Source organism: Pangasianodon hypophthalmus, chromosome 9, assembly GCF_027358585.1.
Source record: "Pangasianodon hypophthalmus isolate fPanHyp1 chromosome 9, fPanHyp1.pri, whole genome shotgun sequence".
NCBI lineage: Eukaryota > Metazoa > Chordata > Actinopteri > Siluriformes > Pangasiidae > Pangasianodon > Pangasianodon hypophthalmus.
Window position 1 is genome coordinate 9,884,572 of NC_069718.1, and position 25,692 is coordinate 9,910,263.

Genomic DNA, 25,692 nt, shown 5'->3' on the forward strand with positions numbered 1-25,692 from the left:
TGATTTAAACCAGCTGTAATACAGCACACACTGATGATTTAATGAAGAAAATACAGCAAACAACAAAGAACAAATCAGTGACTCTATATATTTGATTTGTTAAATGTTAGCCAGAAGTTCATTGCAAATTAGGCTTATTTTAGTCTCTAATTTCTCAAAACAATATTCTGTATATAAAAATGCTGACGATACTTTAATCAGTGATATTGTTTAATGAATAGTTACCTCTGTGCCATTTAGACGTTGATTAGTCCATAATTACATACATACACACATTTGTTTTCATTCTCTCTCTCTCTCTCGCTCTCTCTCTTGCTCTCTCGTTCGCTCTCCCCCAGATGGTGGGTGGACTGATGAACTTCTGCTTCTACACGTTTGTGAATAAGTCACTGAGCGTGGAGTTTCCTGAGATGCTTTCCGAGGTCATCAGCAACCAGCTGCCAAAAATCAAAGCCGGGAGCGTCAAGCCGCTGCTCTTTCACCAGAAATGAAAAGAAAGGAAAAAAAACCCACCTTTTTTCGGCAGCGGGACAACATGCCTTAAAGCTATACCACATCACCAAGCGTTCCTCATGAACCACGCAGAGGGACGGAGAGACACAGTGGAGGTGGATGAAGGGCTTGTGAGGGGAGGAGATCAGGTATTAGGGATGGATGGGGAACAGTATGCAACTGATCCAGCACAGAACAACGATGGACAAGTTTAAAGACGGGTAAACGACAGGAAACTTGATGGTGAATACAGTCAGAATGGAGGATGAAAAAAAAAAAAATACCATAAATGTTGTCTCAGGTGTTTGATTCTCAACATTACAATAAGTAGTAAAGCTGTTTCTACACAATGTCTGGGGGTTTCTTTTCGGAGCAAAAGCAACACCATAGCACTTACTGTCAATATGCTCAATTTGTATACATGTGTTTTAGATTTTCAGATCTTTAATTTCTGTCAAAAATACAAATTTATTATGTCATCTGATATGCATCTTGTTTGAATGAATCATTTCAGTAATGTGTACAGCTATTATGGCTTTGACGTTGCTTGAAGTTGGAGAAATTGAGTACTTAAAAAAGACATATCTTTTTTTTCTATTTTAATGCTCATGATTTGCTAACCGCTTTACTGAATCTCACAATTATACAATTATAGCAAAAAGGGAAAATATGTGCCTTTTTTTGAGCTTTGTCCCATTTTAGCCATTCTTTTCTGTAACAGTTCATACTGAGCATTCTGCATCCATCATGTTAGATATTATATTTGATTGTATTTTTATACCCACTTGCACTGGCAGTTTATTTTCCTTTTAACCAACATGGCCGTATTTTTGTTCCTGGCAGCTCCATGATGACGTAGCGTGAACTAAAGTAATTCTTATTGCTTACTGCGAAATTTAGGAGTCTGATCCAAAATCCACATCTTTCCCACATTGGCCTGTTGGACTTTCTGTCGACTAAAATGCAATTTTAAGCACTTTTTCACTCCTTTTAAATGCTTTAAAAGAAAAGGGCGACATGAAAGATTGCAGGTTTACGTGTGCATGGTGGAGTTTGTGTTTTTAGTATTTGTCTCAGAGAGCCATGTTGAATTTGCTTTTGTCATTTGTTGAATGGTGCAGGAATGAATTAATGCAATGTGAATCGTGCTTATGATTTATGCTCATTTTTGGTCTTTTTGTTTTTGTGTTGTCATTGCTGACAGCTGATGTACGGAGGAAAAAGCCAATCATACAAACTAAATATTACAGACTCTCACTCCTGAATAATAAATTGTCTATTAATCATCTTGCAAATACAGACAGACTCACTGAACTGTAGTGAATGAAATACAGTACAATCATTATAGAGCTCTCTCTCACACACACACAGACACACCTGCAGCACCTGCCTCAGCTTACATACTCGTATATGTTATCCTGGCTCTGCTGTTTAATCAGTCTAACTAACCCTTGTGGTAATAACCTTGCTCAGTCCATTTCTCAGATAAAGAGCAACATGCTAGCCTCATACTCACTTCTCGGGGAATTTCTACAAGCCTGTATTTGTTGTATTCTACTCTTTCTGTGCCAAAATGTGTATTACTTTCTGATTTTTAGACGCGCAAAACTGTGCTTGTCTTAACAGTTGTCAAGAGTTCTGCTGAGCAGGAATTGGAGAAAAAGATGGAATATTTTCATTTTCCTCTGTTAAAGCTTATTACATGTTTAATACATGAATAAAAAGACCACGTTATATCTAATGTCCCTTTATTCACCAAGTTCTCTAAGATTATCAGCAGCCATTTAACAGAAATCAAAGCTAGGAGCACAAAGCTGAAGCTCTTTCTCCAGAGATGGAAAAAGGGTTCTGGCAGCAGGACAGCATGCCTCAAAGCGACGCAGTGTCACCAAGTCTCACAGTGAAGGGAATTACGGTGGACAGGTTTTCAGCTGTTGGTTTTTGTCCATCTACCTCTTAAATTGTTCAATAAAGTCTTACTCTACCTTCTGATATATAACTGTCCTCTGAAAGTATCGCAATTGCAAGGCCAATTCTTTTGTATTTGCTATACAATGAAGACATTTGGCTTTGAGATCAAAACCCAGATTGGAGCATGTGACTGACAGGTGTTTCCTGTTGCCCAGGTGTACCCTGTTAGATGAATTGTTTAAACAAATAATAGCGCTGAATGTCTACTCTTGGTTTGAGCCCTGGGTTTCGCCTGTGAAGACTAAATTTGTTGTTAAACAGGACAAAACAACATGAAGACTAGAGAACTATCTATGGGAGAAAAGCAAGCCATTTTGAAGCTGAGAAAAGAGGGAATTGCCAATACAATTTTTTGGAATGTCCTTAAAAAGAAGAGAAACCACTGGTGTACTAACACCCAGATGACAAACATGTTGGCCAAGGAAAACAGCAGCAGTTGATAACAGAAACATTGTGAGAGCTGTGAAGAAAAACAGAAAAACAAGTCAGTGACATCACCAACAACCTCCACAGGGCAGAGGTGAAGGTATCACAATCCACCATTCGAAGAAAGAGAGCAGAAATATAGAGGCCATACCTCAAGATGCAAACCACTCATTAGCAGTAAGAATCAGAAGGCCAGATGGGAATTTGCAAAGAAATACAGAAACATTGACCTCTACCAAAGTGTTGGAAAGGCCAAAGTGTGGAGAAAGCAGGGATCTGCTCATGGTCCAAAACATACGAGCTCATTGGTCAAGCATGGTGGAGGTAATGTCATGGCTTGGGCTTGCATGGCTGCTTCTGGAACAGGCTCACTAATCTTTATTGATGATGTAACTCATGATGGTAGCAGCAGAATGAATTCAGAAGTCTACAGAAACATCCTGCCTGCCAATTTACAGAGAAATGCATCCAAGCTAATTGGGAGGAACTTCATCATGCAGCAAGACAATGACCCAAAACACACTGCCAACACAACAAAGGACTTCATCAGGGGAAAAAAGTGGAAGGTTTTAGACTGGCCAATTCAATCACCAGACCTTAACCCAATTGAGCATGCATTTCACCTCCTGAAGAGGAGACTGATGGGAAAAAAAAACCCAAAACAAACATCTGAAAGAAGATGCAGTAGAACCCTGGGAAAGCAAAACAAAAGAAAAATGCAACAGTTTGATCAGAACTGTCAATTTGTCAGTGGGTCACAGGATTGATGCAGTTATTGTAAGTAAGGCAGTGGTAGCTCAGTGGTTAAGCCGTTGGACTACTGATCGGAAGGTCAGGAGTTCAATCCCCAGCACCACCAAGCTATCACTGCTGGGCCCCTGAGCAAGGCCCTTAACCCTCAACTGCTCAGTTGTGTAAAAATGAAATAAAATGTAAGTCGCTCTGGATAAGGGCGTCTGCCAAATGCCATAAAAAAAAAATGTAAGGGATATGCAACAGAATATGAAGTGTTATTTACTTTAAGACTACCTGTACCAGTATATTTGCTTACCTAAAAATTGAGTGATCTGTCACCAAAGGTGCCATGTTCTGTGAGGCTGTTTACCCTGAGGTTGATTGCCAGCCATTTAACTTTAATTGAGATAGAATTAGAAGGACATTTCTGTACATTTATCCAAAAATTCACCTCCACAATACACTATACACTCACCGTGTACCGTCTTTTTTTTTTAGGAACACCTGCATACCTGCACTTTCATGCAATTATCCAATAAGCCATTCGTATGGAAGCAGTGCAATGCATACAATCATCCAGATATGGGTCAAGAGCTTCAGTTAATGTTCACATCAAAGATCAGGATGGGGAAATGTGATCTTTGTGACTTTGACCGTGGCATGTTTGTTGGTGCCAGATGGGCTGGTGTGAGTATTTCAGAAACTGCTGATATCAGTCTCTTGAGTTTACACAGAATGGGTTGAAAATCAAAAAACATCCACTTAGCATCAGTTCTGCAGGCGGAAATGCCTCGGTGATGAGAGAGGTCAAAGGAGAATGGTCAGACTGGTTTGAACTGGCAGGAAGGCTACGGAAACTCAAATAACCATTCTTTACAGCCACAGTGAGCAGACCAAGAATTCTGAGGCTACAGTGGGCATAGACTCACCAAAGCTGGACAGCTAAAAATTTGAAAAACATCGTCCTTGCCACCTTTTTCTAGCGTTCCGTGTAAACTCTCTGCCACAATTTAAAAAGTTGCCAATTCCCACCTCCTACATTGGTCTTCATCTCTCAAATGATAAACCCCAAATTACTGGTTGTAATTACACTGGCCTGACTGGTGTGCAGATACAGGGCTCCATTTTGAAATTGACAAAAATTCACAAATTAAACATTTTGGGATGCAACCAAAATGTTGCCAGAAATGTATCTTTTGGTAACATTTATTTATAAATACAAAAGCACTTTCTACTTTCTATGATTGTCCCTTAGAGAAAATCTAGTAGGTTTGTTTTTTTCTGCTGACAGTATTCGTGTCTTATAAACATTAGTGTAATAATGCACATACAGTTGTATGCAGAAGGATGGGCACCACTGGCCAAATTACATATTTTACTGATTTTGGAAGTGTAAAGAGGTAAATAGAATCACTGCATCTAACTGATTAAAGAAATAACATTTTTCTGCAAATGTTAATGTACAGTTGTTGTACATTTACTAATCTTAAAAAATAGAAAAAAAAATAATATAGAAATTGTGGTATGTGCCACAAAATAAATTCTCTGACTGTTCAAACCTTGTGCTAACACAACACCCATGGGCTCCTCCAAGCAGCTGACTGAGGGTCTGAAAATGAAGCTAATTGATGCCTACAAAGCAGAAGAAGGGTATAAAAAGATATCAAAGTGCTTACAGCTCGCAATTTCTCCTGTCTGAAATGTCATTAAGAAATGACAATTAAGGGGAACTCTGGAAATCAAGGCAAGGTTCGGAAGACGAAGAAAACTTTCAGACAGACCTGCTCGTATGCTGGCAGGAAGGCAAAGCAAAACCCCTGTTAAGGACCTGCAGGAAGGTTTAACTGACACAGAATGATGGTGCATTGTTCTACTCTGCAGTGTTAATTGCACAAACACAATCTGCATGTAAGAGTCATCAGAAGGAAAGCTTACCTCAGAAGGAAACAACATGTAAAACAACATCTAGATAAAGCAGAGGCATTTTGGAAACAAGTGTTGTGGACTGATGAAGTAAAAATGGAATTCTCTGACCACAATCACCACAGCTTTGCTTGGAGAAAAAAACAAGCAGCATTTGAAGAAAAGAGCACCTTGTGTGGCGGCCAGTGGCAAGGGGAAACATTGTACATGTACGGTGCACAAATGGAAGAATGGATTGCAGTAAATATCAGCAAATTCTGGAAGCTAATGTGACACAGTCAGTCAAGTAAGAGATTGAAAAAGAGATTGAAAGAGATTGGCTTCTATAAACTACTTCACGAAATGCGAGCTGAACCTTTTGGAATTGCCCTCATGGTCCCCTGAACATCATTGAAAATATGTAGGTAGATATCAAACGTGCTGTGCATGCAAGACAGCTTAATAATCTCTCAGAACCAGAAGCATTCTGCAAGGAAGAGTAGGTGAAAATTTATTAAACAGGAATAGAAAGACTCCTAGCTGGCTACAAAAAGCTTTTGCAAGCTGTGATAACTGCCAAAAGGGGTGTTACTAAGTACTGAATTAGTAGGGTGTCTGAACTTCTGTTCATGCCACGATTACTTTTTTTTTTTTTTTTTTAAGTTCATCACATATAACTGTGCATTAACATTTGCAGACCTAAGATATTTTAAAATAATGTGCTGCAGAGGTTGTGTGTACTTATTTCCCCAATCAACAAAATACTTTGGCCAGGGGTGCCCAAACTTTTGCATACAACTTTATGCAGCCATTTATCAAAACTCAACATATAAGTAAATAATCATTTGGTTTGCCTTTTATACTGTTAAAGAAAAGAAAGAAAGGGCAGAATTTGAGTTTTGGGCTGGTTTGTACTTCCCATTTTATTGGTCTAGGTTTGTGTCATAGACCTGGCAACCCACTAGTGATGGGAATTCCAGCTCTTTTCAGTGAGTCAGATCATGTAGCTCACCAATAAGAGCTGACTCTTTCAACCACTAAATGGCTTATTTACATTTTTTCTAAACTGTACAAAGTTTTTGAATTTTTCTCCAACAAACAGCTAACAAAATAACTTTTCTTTGCATTGCACTGTACAAATTCTGTATAATGATTCTGTGTAACCAAGGCAATGCAAATGTGCACACAGTGAGCAACCCTGCATTCATGTTACTGTGTATGCACTTTATTAAGAAGATTAATTTTAATTTGTACTGATAATCACCTCCCCTAATACGCTTGAATGCATACAATACATCTTCAACAAGCAGAAGTTTAATTCCCTGTCAGTCAGCCTCATAAACACTGCTGAGAGTCAAACACACACTAACAAACAGCTCAGATGTTGAAACGAGTTTTCCCTAGACGTATTTTAATTAAATTGCACAACAAGAGTAATGTCATTGCCTGCATCTATAACAAAGGGAAAAGAAGAAACCCAAATGACATATGCATGGTTCTCAGTGTTCACATAAAAGAGCTGAAAGAGCTGACCATTTGCAAACGACAACCAACCAACAATTGCTTATTATAAACTAATTATGAACAAAAAGCCCAGCAGGCACCATGTGTCTCATGGATAAAGATTTGAACTTACCAATAACAAGTTGTTCTCAAGATGCTGGTTTGCTTCAGGAGAGGATCATCTCACTTGGATACTGTTAATTTATACGTATGAATTACTGCTGTAATCATAAAGACTGGCCTGTGTTCAACATAGGACTCTTATTCACAATATACACTCACATCAAGAGAAACAGCTGTATGCTCATGCAATTATCCTAACAGGCAGTATAATGCATAAAAATCATGCAGATACACATCAAGAGCTTCAGTTCATGATCACATCAAACATCAGAATGGGGAAAATGTGAAAGCATTTCAGAAACTGCTGATCTCCTGCGATTGTTACACGACAGTCTCTAGAATTTACACAGAACGGTGTAGAAAACCAAAAACATCCAGTGAGGGGCAGAAATAGCTTGATGATGAGAGAGGTCAGAGGAGAATGTCCAGACAGGATGGAGCTAACAGGAAGGCTACGGTAACTCAACTAACTGCTCTTTACAACTGTGGCGTACAGAAAAGCATCTCAGAATGCACAACATGTCGAACTTTTAGGCGGATGGCTACAGGAGCAGAAGACCACGTCGGGTTCCTCTCCTGTCAGCCAAGAACAGGAATCTGAGCCTACAGTTTCAGTAACACTTTACTGTACTGTATACTGAATGATAGTCCACAAGTGTGTCAACCAGAATTAGAGTCTGGTTCTTCTCAGGTTTTCGTTCTCATGTCATCTCAGGGGGTTTTGTCTTGCCACTGTCACCTAGGCAGGGTTTTCTCTACCACAGAAAGCCTTTAAAGTGGTTTTGTTCAGCACCTTAAGCCGAATGACAGTAAAAAGGCATTTATGAATGAATGTTAAAGCAGCAGTGAGAGCTCTATGCGCTGACAGAAGAAGAAACGGAGAGGTGGCTGGATCTCAGACAGAAAGGTAAGCTGGCAACAGGAATGAGCCGCCAATCAACAACCAGCGTTTGGTCATGCGTTAATGTGATTGGTCTGAGGCAGTTAATCAAACAGCTGAATGGATATTTCTCTGCACCGTCACCTTGGGGTGGTGATTACAACCTGCAACTCAGATAAGCAAGTTACAAACCGTTGATATGGTAAGCCTTAACGAAGAATAAACGAAGTATAAAGTTTTTTTTGTTAGAGTAATCAGTGTGAATGTGATAGCACTATCACAGAGATAACATAGCAAAAGATATAACTAATATTATAATACAATTAAAGAAATTGCTAATAGCTAACTCACATAAATATTCATGTAGTGAATCAAGTTACATTAGCCGCTTAAGCTAGTTAGCCGACGTTACATATAAAGATACAGTATCTCGACTGAATTAACGTTAGCAGCTAACGTGGCTTGGTTAAACAAAGTCAGGTTGTGGTCAAAGTGTTTTTTTCATATTAAAACAAAACTAACCCACTGTTCTAAAATGCAGTTTCGAGCGTCCTGAAAGAAGCTCACAGGGCATTTTTGAAAACACTGTTTACTCCTCAGGATTATTATGTAAAACAGACACAGATCAATTAATCAATCAACCAATCAATTAAATAGATGTTACTTTTGAACACAGCCTTGCACTTGCGGGTTGTGCGACATTTCCCAGAAATAGTTTGCTCCCCTGTTCCTGCAGTGTGGTGTGAGAGCCAGTCATGTTCTGCAAGTTGCCTTGACTGCCTACAAAATTTGCATATTTCATTTTTGTAAAATAAGTTGTAGCATATTTTACCATTGATTATCTCCTTACAATTGCACCTGTCCAGGGGTGGGATATATGAGTCAGCAAGTGAACAGTCAGTTCTCAAAGTTGATGTGTTGGAAAAATGGGCAAGTGTAAGGATTAGAGAGACTTTGACAACGGCCAAATTGTGATGGCTAGATGACTGGGTCAGAGCATCTTTAAAACGGCAGGTCTTGTTGGGTGTTCCTGGTATGCAGTGGTTAGTACCTACCAAAAGTGGTCCAAAGAAGGACAACTGGTGAACCGGCGACAGGGTCATGGGCGCCCAAGGTTCATTGATGAACGTGGGGAGCGAAGGCCGATCCCACAGAACAGCTACTGTAGCACAAACTGTTGAAAAGTTAAAGCTGGCTATGATAGAAAGGTGTCAGAACACACGGTGCATCGCAGATTGCCACGTATCGGACTGCGTAGCCGCAGACCGGTCAGACTGCCCATGCTGACCCATTTTCACCAGTGAAAGCACCTACAGTGGGCACGTGAGCATCAGAACTGGAACATGGAGCAATGGAAGAAGGCGGCCTGGTCTGATGAATCATGTTTTCTTTTACATCATGTGGAAGGCCGGGTGCATGTGCATTGTTTACCTGGGGAAGAGGTGGCACAAGGATGCACTATGGGAAGAAGACAAGCTGGCGGAGGCAGTGTGATGCATTGGGCAATGTTCTGCTGGGAAACTTTGGGTCCTGGCATTCATGTGGCTGTTACTTTGACACGTATCCCCTACAGTCCCTAAACGCAGACCAGGTACACCCCTTCATGGCAACAGTATTCTCTAATGGCAGTGGCCTCTTTCAGCAGGATAATGCACCCTGAATGGTTCGAGGAACATGACAAAGAGTTAAAAGTGTTGACATGGCCTCCAAATTCCCCAGATCTCAATCCAATCGAACATCTGTGGGGTGTGTTGGACAAACAAGTCCGATCCATGGAGGCCCCACTTCGCAACTTACAGGACTTAAAGGATCTGCTGCTAACGTCGTGGTGCCAGATACCACAGCACACCTTCAGAGGTCTTGTGGAGTCCATGCCTCGACAGATCAGAGCTGTTTTGGCAGCAAAAGGGGGACCAACACTATATGTGTGTGTGTGTGTGTGTGTGTGTGTGTGTGTGTGTGTGTGTGTGTGTGTGTGTGTGTGTGTGTGTATATATATATATATATATATATATATATATATATATATATATATATATATATATATATATATATATATATATATATATATATATATATATATATACACACATTCATTCATTTAAAGGTGGTACATATTTTTAATGGGTCCACATATACTTTAATTAAATCTCAACCATATTACTTGCTGAAATGAATAGACTTGACTTCAAGTACAAGAAGTGTTGCCAGCTTTCCTTCACAAATATGGTAAGCATAATGGTCGAAAACAACAAGAAAAAAACTTAAAATTTCCTTGGAAATTTTTTCAAACCCCCCAGTCACCAAATCCCTGGAACCCAGACAGCACCTAAGCCCTCTGAAGACCTAGGGAAACCCTGCTAGGGATCTAAATCTACATCTGGATGTCTGTAAAGTCAATATCTGTTTTTTATTAAATAAAATCTGTGTCTTTACAGAGGCGTGTTGTGAGTGTGAGGAGTGAGGGGGTCAGAGGGAGCTTTCCCACCTCATACATACACACACACACACACACACTCACACACACAGAGAGAGGACGTTTCAACACTATTGAGTGTTGGTGGATAAGATAACATCAGATTGGACCTACTGAGTTCAGGATCTCACTCGCAGTAATGACAGAGGTGGAAATTACAGCACATGTTTCCCACAGTGCAGATAAACTGAACCTCAGCGGGCTGAACCACACAGAGCTGAGGCGACTCTACTGCATGAATGGCGGCTATCACCTGCAGCTTCTCCCTGAGGGCTCAGTGAGAGGAAGCAGAGAGGAACACGACCCTTACAGTAAGATCAGTCTCTTTAATCACAGCCTTAACTGGCAGGCGATCTAGTAAGAAACACCTCATGGTGTGGAAGATTAGACATGTATGAGTGGCAGATAAACAGCAGTAAAGTCTAGTCTCACATATCTGTGTAAACGAGTTATTATGTATTTATAAATGGCATAAGTCAGTGTTGATACGCAGACGTTCCCTCTTCAGGATATAGACTGCAAATAAATGCACTTTCTTCTTGCGTTGTGACGTAAAGTAATAATATGAAGCTTTGGGAATGGGTTACTGTCAGTAGCTGCTCTCAGGGGAAGATAGGGGGCGCTGAAGGCACGTGTTCAACTCCCCCATGGCATTCCAGAAATTTAGGTAAAACTGGAAAACAAAACATTTAATAAATTGATTACCACAAAAAGTTTCTGTGAACATTATTTCTGTTTAGACATTTTTTCCCCTAAAAATTTAATATTGTCAGAGGTTAAGCTACTACACTGAGCTACTGATCGGAAGGTCAGTGCTGAATCGGCACAAATCCCCAGAGCCACACTCCAAAATCTAGTGGAAAGCCTTCCCAGAAGAGTGGAGGTTAGTATAACAGCAAAAGGGGAACTCAGTATTAATAAGCATGGTTTTGGACTGTGATGTTCAATACTTCCTATGTACTCCATACTCCACAGCATATAACCAGAATTAAGGCTGAAATTATTATGATTGAGTAAATGTGACAACCAACAAAAATAAAGGAGGGACTTAATAAAAGTTTTAATTAGCACCATTTTATGTTATAAAGCAGCAATCTTTTCTGCTGTGATTCTTGGAAACTAGACCATGTGTTTTGGCATTAAAAGTACAGTCAGTGATTAGTGATTCTAAACATATATATTCCGGCCAAGGGATAGTTAAAACTTGAAGAAATATGAGTGTTGTTATTAATATTAAAATATCAGGACCATAAAAGTAGGTGCTCTGGAATGCACTGAATTCCAGCTGTCTAAACTCCATAAAGTGTGAAATAGAACCAGCGATTATGGGCAAATTTACAGTCTTAAAACAAACCCTCATCATGGATTCCATGGTGGTGTCGAGTAAACACAACGGCCTGTGTGTTTTTAAAGGTGTGTTGCAGATTAAAGCTGTGAGTGCTGGAGTGGTGGTCATTGAGGGAACAGAGGCCAAACGGTTCCTCTCTATGAGTGATGATGGCAAGCTGTACGGATCAGTAAGTGCATTATCTACAAATAATAACCAAACTTGATACACCTACCCTGTAACTGTAACAGCACTTGCTATCAGGTAAACCTACCAACATACAGAAGAGTGACAAATTAAAAGAAAATCCCGAATAAATAAGTGGAGAAACATGAGTGCAGGTGTAGTGCATGATACAATTAAGTAAAAAGTGAAATCCACCCTGAATGACTTGCATATCAGTATTTATAATCAATATGTGATCTTCAGTTGTGCAAAAGATTTATTTTGTAAAGAAATTCTTAGTTGATTTTTTAAATTTAAACTTCTTTTAATCGCATGTTGCTCTATTTTCCCGTTGGCAAACAGGTTCCTACATTACCCACAATGCTGTTCGACTACCTGCTGATAGTGGCAGTAACAGGATTTAGCTCTTGATTCATCTCTACTTAAAAGCTGTTGTTTTGGCTTGTGGTGGCTCAACGCCTTACTAAGACACTTTGTTGGTTTTCCTTTAATTGGTCACCCATCTGTAGATCACAAGGTAGCAGCTGGATAATTATGCTTAACACCATTGGGATCATGGGATGGTGATAAAATCTACTTAATTGTGTGTGCATTTTGCAGCTGTCAGTAACTGATGAAAGTCACTTCCTGGAGAAGCTGGAGGAGAACAACTACAACACGTACAAGTCCCAAAAGTACGGCCCAAACTGGTATGTCGGAATAAAAAAGAACGGAAAACCAAAGCGAGGCTCGAGGACACACACTGGACAACAGGCCATTTTCTTTCTACCTCAGCAGGAGGATCAAGGAAGAGACTAAAATATGCTTTAACAGATGTTCTTCGGTTAACTTCAATCACACAAAATATAGAGTGCTTCATTTCCTGTGACAGCTGCATCAGCGTCCTGTAGCAAACAATTCACGTGTGGAAACACTTTACTGTAGACAAATATTTATGTTTGCCAACATATGAGACTTTTTTTTTTTAATCAAACCTCATATGAATCCTGAATGTACAGAGCTAGCCTTACTGAAGGTTTACTTCATTTTTATCTAATATTATGTTGAGAATGATGTTCATCTCTTTTTATTGTCGAATGTACTCTCTCTATTGATTATGACTGCAAATACACTCTCTATATAGACTGATATGTTTACCATGATTCTCTAGGGAGAAATATTTGCACCCATTGTGAGGGATCACTGAAATTGCATGCAATCAAAACAATTTCATGATCATCTAATCCTAGAGGGGGAAAAAAAAAAACTTGTTCTGCATTCTAGACTATCTACATATTCACTACAACATTTAACATCACAATTGTGTAGATGAACTATGAGAAATAAAATGTGAAGTGTGTCAATTATATTTTATATTTAAATCAAAAAGGCATTCTTAATTTACTCTGTATTATTCGGTCAGTGTTTGTAGGAGAGAACGGGAGTCTGTGGGAGTGAATAGGGGGGTCAGCGTGTCTTTGGGAGTGAATACAGGCAGTCAGAGAGTCTGTGGGAGTGAATACCCGGCATTCAGAGAGTCTATGGGAGTGAATAGGGGGGTCAGAGTGTCTGTGGGAGTGAACAGGGGGGTCAGAGTGTCTGTGGGAGTGAATAGGGGAGTCAGAGTGTCTGTGGGAGTGAACAGGGGGGTCAGAGTGTCTGTGGGAGTGAATAGGGGGGTCAGAGTGTCTGTGGGAGTGAATAGGGGAGTCAGAGTGTCTGTGGGAGTGAACAGGGGGGTCAGAGTGTCTGTGGGAGTGAACAGGGGGGTCAGAGTGTCTGTGGGAGTGAATAGGGGGGTCAGAGTGTCTGTGGGAGTGAATACAGGCAGTCAGAGTGTCTGTGGGAGTGAACAGGGGAGTCAGAGTGTCTGTGGGAGTGAATACAGGCAGTCAGTGTCTTTGGGAGTGAATAGGGGGGTCAGAGTGTCTGTGGGAGTGAACAGGGGGGTCAGAGTGTCTGTGGGAGTGAACAGGGGGGTCAGAGTGTCTGTGGGAGTGAACAGGGGAGTCAGAGTGTCTGTGGGAGTGAACAGGGGAGTCAGAGTGTCTGTGGGAGTGAATACAGGCAGTCAGTGTCTTTGGGAGTGAATAGGGGGGTCAGAGTGTCTGTGGGAGTGAACAGGGGGGTCAGAGTGTCTGTGGGAGTGAACAGGGGGGTCAGAGTGTCTGTGGGAGTGAACAGGGGGGTCAGAGTGTCTGTGGGAGTGAACAGGGGGGTCAGAGTGTCTGTGGGAGTGAACAGGGGAGTCAGAGTGTCTGTGGGAGTGAATACAGGCAGTCAGAGTGTCTGTGGGAGTGAATAGGGGGGTCAGAGTGTCTGTGGGAGTGAATACAGGCAGTCAGAGTGTCTGTGGGAGTGAATAGGGCAGTCAGAGTGTCTGTGGGAGTGAATAGGGGGGTCAGAGTGTCTGTGGGAGTGAATAGGGGGGTCAGAGTGTCTGTGGGAGTGAATACAGGCAGTCAGAGTGTCTGTGGGAGTGAATAGGGGGGTCAGAGTGTCTGTGGGAGTGAATAGGGGGGTCAGAGTGTCTGTGGGAGTGAATACAGGCAGTCAGAGTGTCTGTGGGAGTGAATACAGGCAGTCAGAGTGTCTGTGGGAGTGAATACAGGCAGTCAGAGTGTCTGTGGGAGTGAATACAGGCAGTCAGAGTGTCTGTGGGAGTGAATAGGGGGGTCAGAGTGTCTGTGGGAGTGAATAGGGGGGTCAGAGTGTCTGTGGGAGTGAATAGGGGGGTCAGAGTGTCTGTGGGAGTGAATACAGGCAGTCAGAGTGTCTGTGGGAGTGAATACAGGCAGTCAGAGTGTCTGTGGGAGTGAATAGGGGGGTCAGAGTGTCTGTGGGAGTGAATAGGGGAGTCAGAGTGTCTGTGGGAGTGAATAGGGGAGTCAGAGTGTCTGTGGGAGTGAATACAGGCAGTCAGAGTGTCTGTGGGAGTGAATACAGGCAGTCAGAGTGTCTGTGGGAGTGAATACAGGCAGTCAGAGTGTCTGTGGGAGTGAATGGTCACGCTTTGGGTGGGCAGGGGATTTAAAGAAAGTGCTTGCGTCCAGCTCTACACTGAACAATGATTAAATACATACAAAAATGTAATTGTGTTATTGACCAGAGAGCCATTAAGACACGAGTGATGTCGCTATAGAAGCAATGTTTATTAAAAGTTATTTTGCACAAGTGTAAACATATAAACCACATTATACCACACTGTGCAGAACTATTTCATCAACATGCATGTCACGGAAACTTAATAAGAAAATCAACAAGACAGTGGGTTATCTACTGATACTTTTGGCATTATAAATTACCGTTGTTCATGATACAGATCACAGAAGAAATACAGGTTCTATTTTAGGTGTCACTGCATGACAAATCAGTGTGCATCCGACTGAAAAGCGTCTTTTGAATATTTGGTCCTAATTACAATAGCGAGACCTTTTGTAATGTTGTCATGCCTATTAGATAAATCATTCTGAGACTCATAAATCATGATTTTGGAGTAAGGCCTACACTTATTCCTGACTTTGAAACTGACTCTTGCTCTACCTTCATAAAATCTTCAAAGTGCAAGTGTAAAATAATATCTGATATTACAATGTCCCTAATACGTCTAAACTTTATATTTCACAAAAAAGATGGGTTACAATACTTACTCACCAAGTAAAACTAAACATTTCCCCAGCACTCTATAAATGAGAACAATAAAGTCCATTTTACACCAGATGTCGCAATGGGCTGCTTGAAACACACTCCTTCGTTAAACAATGTAATCTTTTTACATTAGCTGAACTCTGTGCTGTCATGAGTGAGTGTTGTCAAGCACAAAACAGATTTGTACACCTGCAATCGATTTTTGAAGGGCAGTTGTATCTAGCTAGAAAGACTACAAAATGCAACATTCATGCTGTCTTGTTCGGTCTAGGCCCATAATCATACCTAACATTGGCTTTTTAATCCTATTACAACAGAATAATCATAATGCCAAACTTTATGAAAGCAAACACAAGAGGGAAAATCTCAACCTTTAGAAGCTCTATAAATTACATTTATACTAAACTGATATTGAATTCACATTTTTGCATGCTATACTTACATAGCCATGGTGAGAGAAAGAAGTGAATGCTGTGTATTTTTCCCTTCATCTGTACAAATTGAAAAGCATTGCAGTGTGATTGCAGCTTGCCGTCTGTGCTGCATTGCATCTGGTGTAAAATGGACTTAACAGGCATCATTCAAGATATTAACTGGGTGCATTGTTTATTTTGCAAGGCATTAATTGTCTAAAGCAGTGGCAGCCTATATGGCTGTTCATTATAACCGTCAGTGTGCTGATTAAGGAATATTAAAAGACAATGCATTTATGTCACCATGATTGCACTGGAAATTAGTTACAGATAAATACATGATTAGAGGACTATCGACAGCCTGGTAAATATACATAATGTACCTAAAGTTTTTTTTTTTTTTCTTTTTCATTTATTTGCAGTTTTGTTGCGGCGGCTTCTGCTTAGCACTGTTTTCTGAAGATTCAAAGCTGAATTTCGCCATTTTGCGGATTTCATAATAGTCCTGAGATGCAAAATCTGAACACAAACAGAGCATTAATTTAATAAAACACGACAAGACGTTATCACTCTTCACACACACATACAAACTGTTAGAGTAAATAAGTCATGACAGAATTACCTTCAGTAGATAAAAAGGACTCTGGTGCGAGAAACGGTTGGGAAGGAATGATCAGCCATGTTGCGCACTCTAGAGTAATTAACGAAACCTCTGATAAACAGCAGGAATCCTGTTTTTTAAAAAAAAAGATAAACATTCAATAATGTATAGTTTTTACAAGACTTTGATAGAATGGATAAAAAGATATTGGTGCACATTTAGAAATGCATACTTACCGACAACCAGAAATACCCACCACAGCCAGTACTGCCCATCAAAATAACCCGGAAAATATGTAGAGAACTGGTTTAACAAAAACAAGAAATATGGTTACTGATGTCACTGATAGAACTGGTTTATAAAGCTTACAACTCACTGCATCAGTATGTGCTGTCCTGTTCAGAGTGTATTGTACAATCCTCGCCATACTAACCCTCTATGCTAGTAAATCAGCTTGAATATTACTGTTAGTGTTTTGTGACAATTCAACATGAGCCTCACCCCACAGAGCAACAGTTACAGCAACATGTGTGTATCAGCAAAACTTTATTACATTTTTTAATGCCACTTCAAGTGTAATTAAAAATTTTTACAAAATATGAAAATCTCACATTTCCAGGTATTTAGAAAAGAACTGGTAAAAGCGCTCACTCTAAGAACCCCTATAGCGCATGTCTTAACAGTTGATGAGCGTTACTGCAGGAAACCACCCTTACACTTTGTCCTAACAACAAGCACAGCAAGCAGCAACAACAATGACAGGTGGTGCACCTTTTATTTATTTTTTTAAGGGTGACCCGGTTTCTATTTTGTGCTCAAGGTCTGATGAAGAGTCATGAAAGTGCCCCCATATACGCAAACCCTGTAAGGATCATGTAACTTGAGATTTGCAATATATATATATATTTTATATTATAATGCAATATTATACTAATTAAGTGGCGTAGAACTAGCAGGTATGTTTCATACTACAAAAAATATTAAAGATCCTTAATCATGTATATTAAATAGCTTTATACTTAATATCAAAACATTTGTAAGGTAAAAGATTTTATTTCAAATAACTTTCATAACATTATTTCAAATAAACAATTATTAACTGAGTTAATAATTCTATTAATTATTAACTGAGTTACTGTTAGTTAGCTCACAGGCTGCTGGAGTACCCCGTATCCTGGACATTTTACCCTGCTCCCAACACTCCTGCTTCAACTCATCAGCTAAGTTATAACTCTTCCTGAGATGAACTGGGTGTGTCTCATGTTTTCATTATAAACTAGGCTGTTGTTTTTTCTTTTTAATTATTCATCATCTATATCAATACTGCATAATACTAACAGAGTTTTCTGTGGCTTAAACATCGACAAGCCTTCTCCCTGACCTCCTCTGCTTAAGCCACGTATGCCTTGTGTGTTGGCAAGTGGGTCACCGGCTTGATGCAGTTATTGCAAGCAAGTGATATGCGACCAAATATCAAGTGTATGTATATATAATATGATTCATCAAAAATATGGTAATAAGGCTGGAAAAATATTCTAGAAATTCTATGCTAGATTAGTTTTTTGCAAACTGCACCTATAACGGTATTTCTTTTTCAACATTGATATATGTACATGGTCACTTTCCGTGTGTTCTCAAAAGTCTTACCCTGACAATCAGAACCCACTTAACCAGGGAGAGGCCGAACCCAGAGACTGCACCGTATCGCCCTGCTGCCGAAGTGGTCAGGCAAAATGACAAAAAGAAGCCAATCCAGTTGAAAAGGAAAGCCACTGGAAATGAAAGAGCAGAGGAAATCATCAACCTGCCTGCTAAGGATGGCAATCTAAAACACTCAGTACTGCTAGAGCTACAGAACTGATTGTAAAAGACTTCTACCACAGCGCTGTGGATTCTCAATTCTGATCAGTCAGAAAGATCAGAGAGAGAGAAAAGAGAGGCTGATGGGGAAACGACTGTTTATCCACCTTTTTCTTGAACACGGAAGTCTCGCCTGTTTTACATTTCCGGTCTCCTGTGTTTATAGTCAAATTAGCGTATGTTTCTAGCTGATAATGTGACGTTGAGCTTGGCGCGGGGGGGTGGGTTGGTAATAGTGCCTGTGCCTCACCCAGCAAAGTTTAACGACTGGGCAGATGACATGAAGCTATGGCCTGAGGTTAGCTACACTGATATTATTAACTACTTTGTTTTCTCTGAAGGCGTTGGTGCACAGAAGCATCTAATTACCTGCACAGCGATAAAATAGGCCAAGTTTTGTACAGGAAACACGCCAACTTTATTTTTTGTGAAAGCAGAGTTAGAGCCCAGTCAAAAAGTTAGCCAGGCTAAACATGCAGCGTTGGTAATGTTGAGCAGAGTGAAAGCAGAGTGATAGAGACAGTCGTTTGCTCAAAACAAGTATTTTCCAGTAATTTCTTGAGGTTATTGCTGTTGTCGTGGCAGCCAACGACAGCACAGCTTGAACTTGAGCTCAAGATTCTCAAGATTCTTACTAACATTCAAAAAGTTTCTGTTTAATTATTTCAGTTACTGTCTTTAGCCAGTTTTAATAAGGGTTTCAGTAGACACCAGAACAGGACAACAGTACAGCGAAAGTTAGAATCCATCATGACTGCGCTCACTGGCTTCTCGGGAAAAAGGTGGATAGCTGCTATAACAAGTGATAACAGGAACTAGCTTGTCTTGCAGATAGTCCACATTTAATTCACAAGTTAAATGTCACTGCAAAAGGTTATAAAGCACTATGTATTGGTCTTTGCTGTGATATAAGAGGACTAAATCACTTTGGGACATGCTGTTACAGGAAAATAACCTAGTGGTAGCAGTAACTCTGCTTCGCGTCAGGCTGCATCACACTCCCCCTATTCGTTGATTGTTTTCCTATTACAGCATGTCTCATTATGTTTTCTTCATTACTCAGAGGATTAACAACTCACCAGCTAATAATGATATCAATGTATAATCAAATGTAGTGTGCAGAACAAAAACAGCTAAATCTACAAAAGACTGTCATACTGTTACTGATTATGTTTGTCTGGGATGCATGTCTTACTAAAAAACGTTAGCATGAATATGCCATCATTCCCGACTCGCAGCTGGTCAACATCGTCAAAGTCGTCTCTGGCAACGAAATCCTCGTCCTTTCAGAGAAAAGAGTTCAAAAGAATTGTGTGAATGTTTGAGCGAACTAGCCCCATGCACTCAGCTCTGTGAGATGAGCGTTTCCTCACCCGCGTAGGCATCAGAGGAACGCTGGACTCGGCCTTGGTTCTCTCGGCTTCGTCATACGATGGTAAAGACGTGGCGACGTTGTATGAAGGCGGTTTGGGGTAATTCCCATCATCTTTGTAATCAAAGAAAGCTGTTGAAATAATACAAATTATTCATACACTGTACTGCATACTATCACCCACAGCACCAATATTATCCTAAATAGAAAACAGACATTGATTATTACAGAAAAACTAATTTCTCAGATAATAAAATACTACTAGCCTGGATTATACACGAAACCTACATTAATCCTCAAAAACATCTGATAAAGCTGTGCTAGCGTGTTGAGGTGAACAGCTCTTACCCGTGTCGGCTCCAACGGTGGTGTAAGGAGGTGGAGCATCAGTTCCTTGCTGGGGCACCTCAGGCGTCTCTGTCTCCTCCTCATTGGCTAACTGCAGACGAGAAAACAGACTATACCATGTAAAGTCTAATTATTTATATTATATACTTCTGCAGTATGTCCATCAAAACCACACTTGTTTGTTTGGGGATAATGTGACTATGCTATCTTGGACACAATTTTCATTTACAATTTTCATTTACACACATTATAGTTTGTTTTCTAATCATTCTGGTTATTTTCTCACTACTTGCAATGAAGACAAAAAAGTGCTATACAGTTTATGTACTAAAATAAGTACTAAATAACTAATGGATCTACGGATGCACACGGCCACTGCAATGTACTTCAAGTCAAGAAACTGTAGTACATTCAAAACTTTACACCAATATTATCTTTAAATTCACTGTTTTTAAACTATAAAATTAATCGGCTCAACAGCAAAAAAATATTTTAAACCCTAGAAGCCTATACGGCTATCCTTAATCTCAGGTCTGATGCAAATAACCTTCTCCAGCTTCACAGAAATAAACCGTATATGATGACTTTTGTGCCTGACAGTTCCATTCACACTAACATTAAACTTTTTAAACACCGGATTAAAGCAGTTTCTCAATTGTGTCAGTGTTATGGTTTTTTATTTAGCTTTATAGTACACTGAAATTGAAAATTCATTAGCTAGCTCACCAGGGACGTGAAATGTCTAAAGTGCTAACCCTAATTCAGCTGGCCAAAAGATGGTAGCTAAACATAACGTAAAAACGTTTGGCAAGCTGGTCAGCAAGCTGTTAATGTTTTACGATATGAGCTGTGGTGTCCTCGCTAAGATATTGTTCGAGTCTGCATTCAGAGTTTTCTGATTCAGAAAATGCTGTATATCCTAGAAGTTTGTGCAGAGCAATCAGGCCACATGGTAAAGACACGGTGGGATTCAGAGCGAGGAGCAGCTGCACGCTGTAGCTACAGCATCAAGGTATGTCACACCAACAGGAAGCACATTTTATTAAAATATACACAAAAGTCAGTAGTGAGTAAGGATTTCTCTTTCAGTGTTCACTAACTGACTGGACACATAAAATTCATGTCCTGGGCACTCGGGCTGCTGATTTGTCCACCCCTGAGGCTGGTTATATGCAATATTGTTATTATTATTATTATTATTATTATTATTATTATGGGTGGACAACATGCTGACATAATAGTGTTATTGTGATTAATTATTTCAGTTTTGTGAGTATCGTCGGAAATTCTACATCATTACTTAAAAGATTAACAAGAAACTGATTAAACATCCAATTTTCTATTTTATTCCTTTCTAAGTATTTTGAAAAATATTATATAGATTTATGTAATATTTTAGAATAATAAACTCTAGCATATATGAATCTGCACACTCATAGTTAAACATCCAGAGAGAAAATAAAGACACTTGAATAATATCTTTGCGAGGACAACGCAGGTCATATCTGAAACGCTGGCCAACAATTTGCAAGTTAAATTAAATACATTTTATGTTTTTTTTTTTTTTTATGCCACATCGCCATATTTGCAGCACTGATATACAAAACATAAAAACCTCACATTTCCAGTAAAGAACGAGTAAAAACCCTCGCTCTAAACACCCCTATAATGGTCAAGTTGACAGCAGAAGGCTGTTGTTGCAGGAAGCTGCTCTTACACTTTGTCCTAACAACAAGCACAGCGAGCCAGCAACAATGACAACGACAGCTGGTGCACCTTTCTTTAAGGATGCCCTGTTTTCTATTTTTGTCCTTCAAAGATTGATGGAGAAAAACTCGTCCATAAAGTAGAGAAAGAAGAAAGCTATAAGACCTTTCCTCTCAATGTTAGAAGGACATTAACAAAAAGGATGTAAAGTGCTAACATTTACAGCTCTGTAGAAATTCTATAGATTCATTAATTATAAATAATATAACACATTTATAATTTATAACTTAGGGCCTTAATGTGTGACTGTTTGGCTTAAAATCGAAAACATCCTGCACATGTTCCCATCATTACTGTTTGACACCAAATAAATAACAATAAATACTGAATGGCCATTTGATTTAAAACAAAACAGCGATTCTCTGACTTGCACAATACTCACTAAATGATTCACACAAATGATTCACACTAAACCTATTAAAGCTTCATTATCACATATTTTAAGAGCTTTGAGGTTTTTTAAGGACCTGCTGAGCTGCATTCATTCACACCGAGGGCCAAATTAGTGGAGCCAATCCACCTCCTGCCATGTTTTTGGGAGGTGAGAGGAAACCGGAGCACGCAGAGGAAACCCATACGGATACAGAGAGAAATGCGAGAACTTCACAGGTTGTAACCCGAGCTGAGGATCAAACCGTGGACTCTGGAGTTGCTGTACATTTGACGCATCAAAAAATGTGCTCAAGACTTGTGATAGTTTTGCCATATCTTCAAACCTTCTTTTACTTCTTCAATTCAAATCAACTTTATTTATTTAATACTGGACATTGTCACAAAGCAGCTTTACGGATATCTGAATGTAGATAAATACAGATTTATCCTAATGAGCAAACCAGAGGTGACAATGACAAGGAAAAACCTCCTGAGAGGACATGAGGAAGAAACTTTGAGAGGAATCGGACTGAAAAGGGAACCCGTCCTCTTCTGCGTGACAGACTTCACTGCCACCCTTTTTGTCGTCTTCTTACTATTATAAACCAGTCCTGCTATCTAAAATGGCTGTCAGGAATCTTAAAGACAAAAAAAAAAAAAAAAACTGGGATTAAACATTATTTCTAATTTGACCTCTGCAGTGGCTTGTCCAGGTTTTCAGACATGGGGAGGTAAAGGAAAAGAGAAATGTGATTTGAGATTAGAAATTAGATGATAAGGCTTATTTCAAGGATCTCACTGATTAATAGGAGTCCTGATCTAATCTGGACAGTGTTAGAAACAGGGGGTTTTCTATTCATTTAATCGGATTATATAATGATTAGGACTGCAGGATAAAACTGTCAGATCAGCTGATAGGCCTGGAACAGCAAAAAAAAAAAAAAAAAAAAAAAGCAATAAAAACAAGAAAATACGCCATTTAATCGAGTCTTTAGGCTACAAAATGATTTTGTATGACTACCATTCTTATTATAAACGAAAAGGAAAACAGTTACAAAGAAAAGAAAACAGAAGAGCTGACAGGATTACCAGCGAATCGAGACTGGGTTATTGGTTAGCTAATTAGCTAGATTAGCCGTGTTGGTGTACACCTCCCAAAGCACTTGTTTTGGTATAAAACAAGCTCTTCCATCTGACCAAAACGACATTTTAAATCTTTCAGCCAGAAAATAAGCAATAATCAAATCTATTTACAAGGTAAACAGGCTAACTCTAGCGCGCTATGTATCTAAGGAAGCTAGCATGCTAAGTGTTTCCTACCTGCCGATATCCGCTCCTTTGCTCAGCCATTCTTTGGTACGTGTTGAGCAGTAGTCACTTATTCATACAAGTAGCTAGCTAAATAAATTAGCCAGCTGTATGAGGATATATCCTCGCTCCTTCTCTTTCCCCCCTGTATTTTCTGTATTTTCTGCTGTAGACACTGCGAGGTCAGCGCACTCGCTAAAAGTAACCACAACAGAAATGGCTTCTGCGCATGCGCACTCAGTGGCGTTCACTTTTCCTCCTCAGGGTGTGTTTACAACTCGGGTCAAAGATGAATTCCTCGCTAAATCATACAAATAATAAGCTTTAAAACACTCCATTCTTCATGGACATTTATTAATCTACCGTGTAATCTTCAAAAAACCTGACCCAATGCCATTATTATTGCTGTTATTTAGGATTAATAGCAGTATTAGCATTAGTGTGAGGAGGAGGCTGGCAGGAAAACAGTGGTTAGGATAACAAAAATTTGTTTAAAATAAAACAAACACAGGTGCCATCTTTGAAACATATAGAAAAACTGATTGTACTGCTTTTTCAGAGACACTCAATACATTTCTGAACAAAACATTTCACATATTGTGTGTTTTGGAAAAGTATTAAAAGTTAGAGTATTGAATTGTTGCCACATTGTGGTACAGAACTTGAGATACTTCATGCCACACTAGCAGTAACCCATGAAGTAATATGTCTAGCAGTATCAGGCCTACTAAACCTACACTATATGGCCAAAAGTATGTGGACACCTGATCATCACACTCATATGTGGTTCTTCACTGGAACTAAGAGGCCCGAACATGTTCCAGCATGACAATGTCCCTGTGCACAAAGTGAGCTCCATGAAGACATGGTGTGACAAGGTCCTGCACAGAGCCCTGACCTCAACCCCACTGAACACCTTTCGGATGAACTGGAGCACTGACTGCACTCCAGACCTCCTCAACCAACATCATTGCTTGACCTCATTAATGCTCTTGTAGCTGAAAATGAGCACGAATCCCCACAGCCACTCTCCAACATCTAGTGGAAAGACTTTGCAGAAGAGTGAAGGCTATTATAGCAGTAAAGAGAGGACTAAATCTGGAACAGGATGTTCAACAAGCACATTTGAGTGTGATGGTCAAGTGTGCACAAACTTTTGGCCATATAGTGTACTATAATCATCCAATTGCTGATTATATAAGTACTAACAAAGTAAAGTAAAAACAACTAAAACTGTCTTAGTGAGGTGTTGGGCCATCATGAGCTGCCAGAAAGTCTCTAGAGCTGTACTGGGGGGACGAACACCATTCTTCCATGAGATATTCCCTCAAGTGGTGTTTTGATGATGGTAGTGGAGAGCGCTGTGCAACACAGTCAGAATTACTTTGTATTGATTTGCAGTGACCCTTCCATCTAAGGGGATAAGTGAAGCCAAACCAAGCCAGCAAAATAAATGCTCCTACAGCATAACTGAGCCACTGTTTTTTTTTTACATTCTACCTTCAATATTTCATACTACTGTGGTTTTACTCCTTTTAAATTGAGATCTCACTGAGCTGTAATGAATAAATCAAATGCCAATGTCAAATAGGACTCAACAAAGCCAACAAGGCTGTCAATTTGAACTGAAAATACCAACAATGTAACTTAAACACTTGACGATGATGTCAGTTTTTTTTTAAAATAAAGGTAAAAGCAATAGCATTCAGTGTAAGCCTTATACATGTGGTAAAAATTAATTCTGTACTTGATTACTTTTGTTCCAAGATTTGTTCTTTTTGTTTTTTCATATGTTACCCTCTTAATACAGTGAGGCATGGGTGAGTCTATATGTGCAAGTCCCTCCAACTCAGTCATTTTAGTCAGTCTCTCATCAAAAGGAAAAAGAATGCAGACTAAATAAAAAAAATCAAATAGGGCAATGGAAAAAATTACACTATATACAACACTCATCAGTGTTCTCAGAATCAAATATAAAGTAAAGACACACTTTGTCACCTCTA

At 39.6% G+C, this 25,692-nt stretch overlaps 3 protein-coding genes across 3 annotated transcripts in view; 2 read left to right on the forward strand and 1 right to left on the reverse strand.

The window, feature by feature from the left end:
* Positions 1-2,228, forward strand: part of nr3c1 (nuclear receptor subfamily 3, group C, member 1 (glucocorticoid receptor)) — a 37,106-nt gene extending 34,878 nt beyond the window's left edge. Inside the window, exon 9 of the mRNA XM_026918772.3 lies at positions 339-2,228. Within this exon, the coding sequence (XP_026774573.2) occupies positions 339-491 (153 nt within the window). The 3' untranslated portion in view covers positions 492-2,228. The remainder of the gene's footprint in view (positions 1-338) is intronic.
* Positions 2,229-10,647: 8,419 nt separating this feature from the next.
* fgf1a (fibroblast growth factor 1a) lies at positions 10,648-12,819 on the forward strand. The gene is made up of 3 exons (XM_026919777.3): positions 10,648-10,819; positions 11,922-12,025; positions 12,622-12,819. Exons 1-3 carry the CDS (start codon positions 10,648-10,650, stop codon positions 12,817-12,819), a joined length of 474 nt encoding a protein of 157 aa, XP_026775578.3.
* Positions 12,820-15,131: 2,312 nt separating this feature from the next.
* Positions 15,132-23,926, reverse strand: ndfip1 (Nedd4 family interacting protein 1). Its single transcript, XM_026919342.3, has 8 exons — positions 23,702-23,926; positions 20,243-20,333; positions 19,896-20,026; positions 19,718-19,805; positions 18,310-18,434; positions 16,899-16,965; positions 16,684-16,792; positions 15,132-16,580 (listed from the first exon to the last, which is right to left on the reverse strand). The coding sequence occupies exons 1-7, from the start codon at positions 23,729-23,731 to the stop codon at positions 16,686-16,688; spliced, it is 639 nt and encodes a 212-aa protein (XP_026775143.1). The 5' UTR covers positions 23,732-23,926; the 3' UTR covers positions 15,132-16,580; positions 16,684-16,685.
* Positions 23,927-25,692: the final 1,766 nt, after the last annotated feature.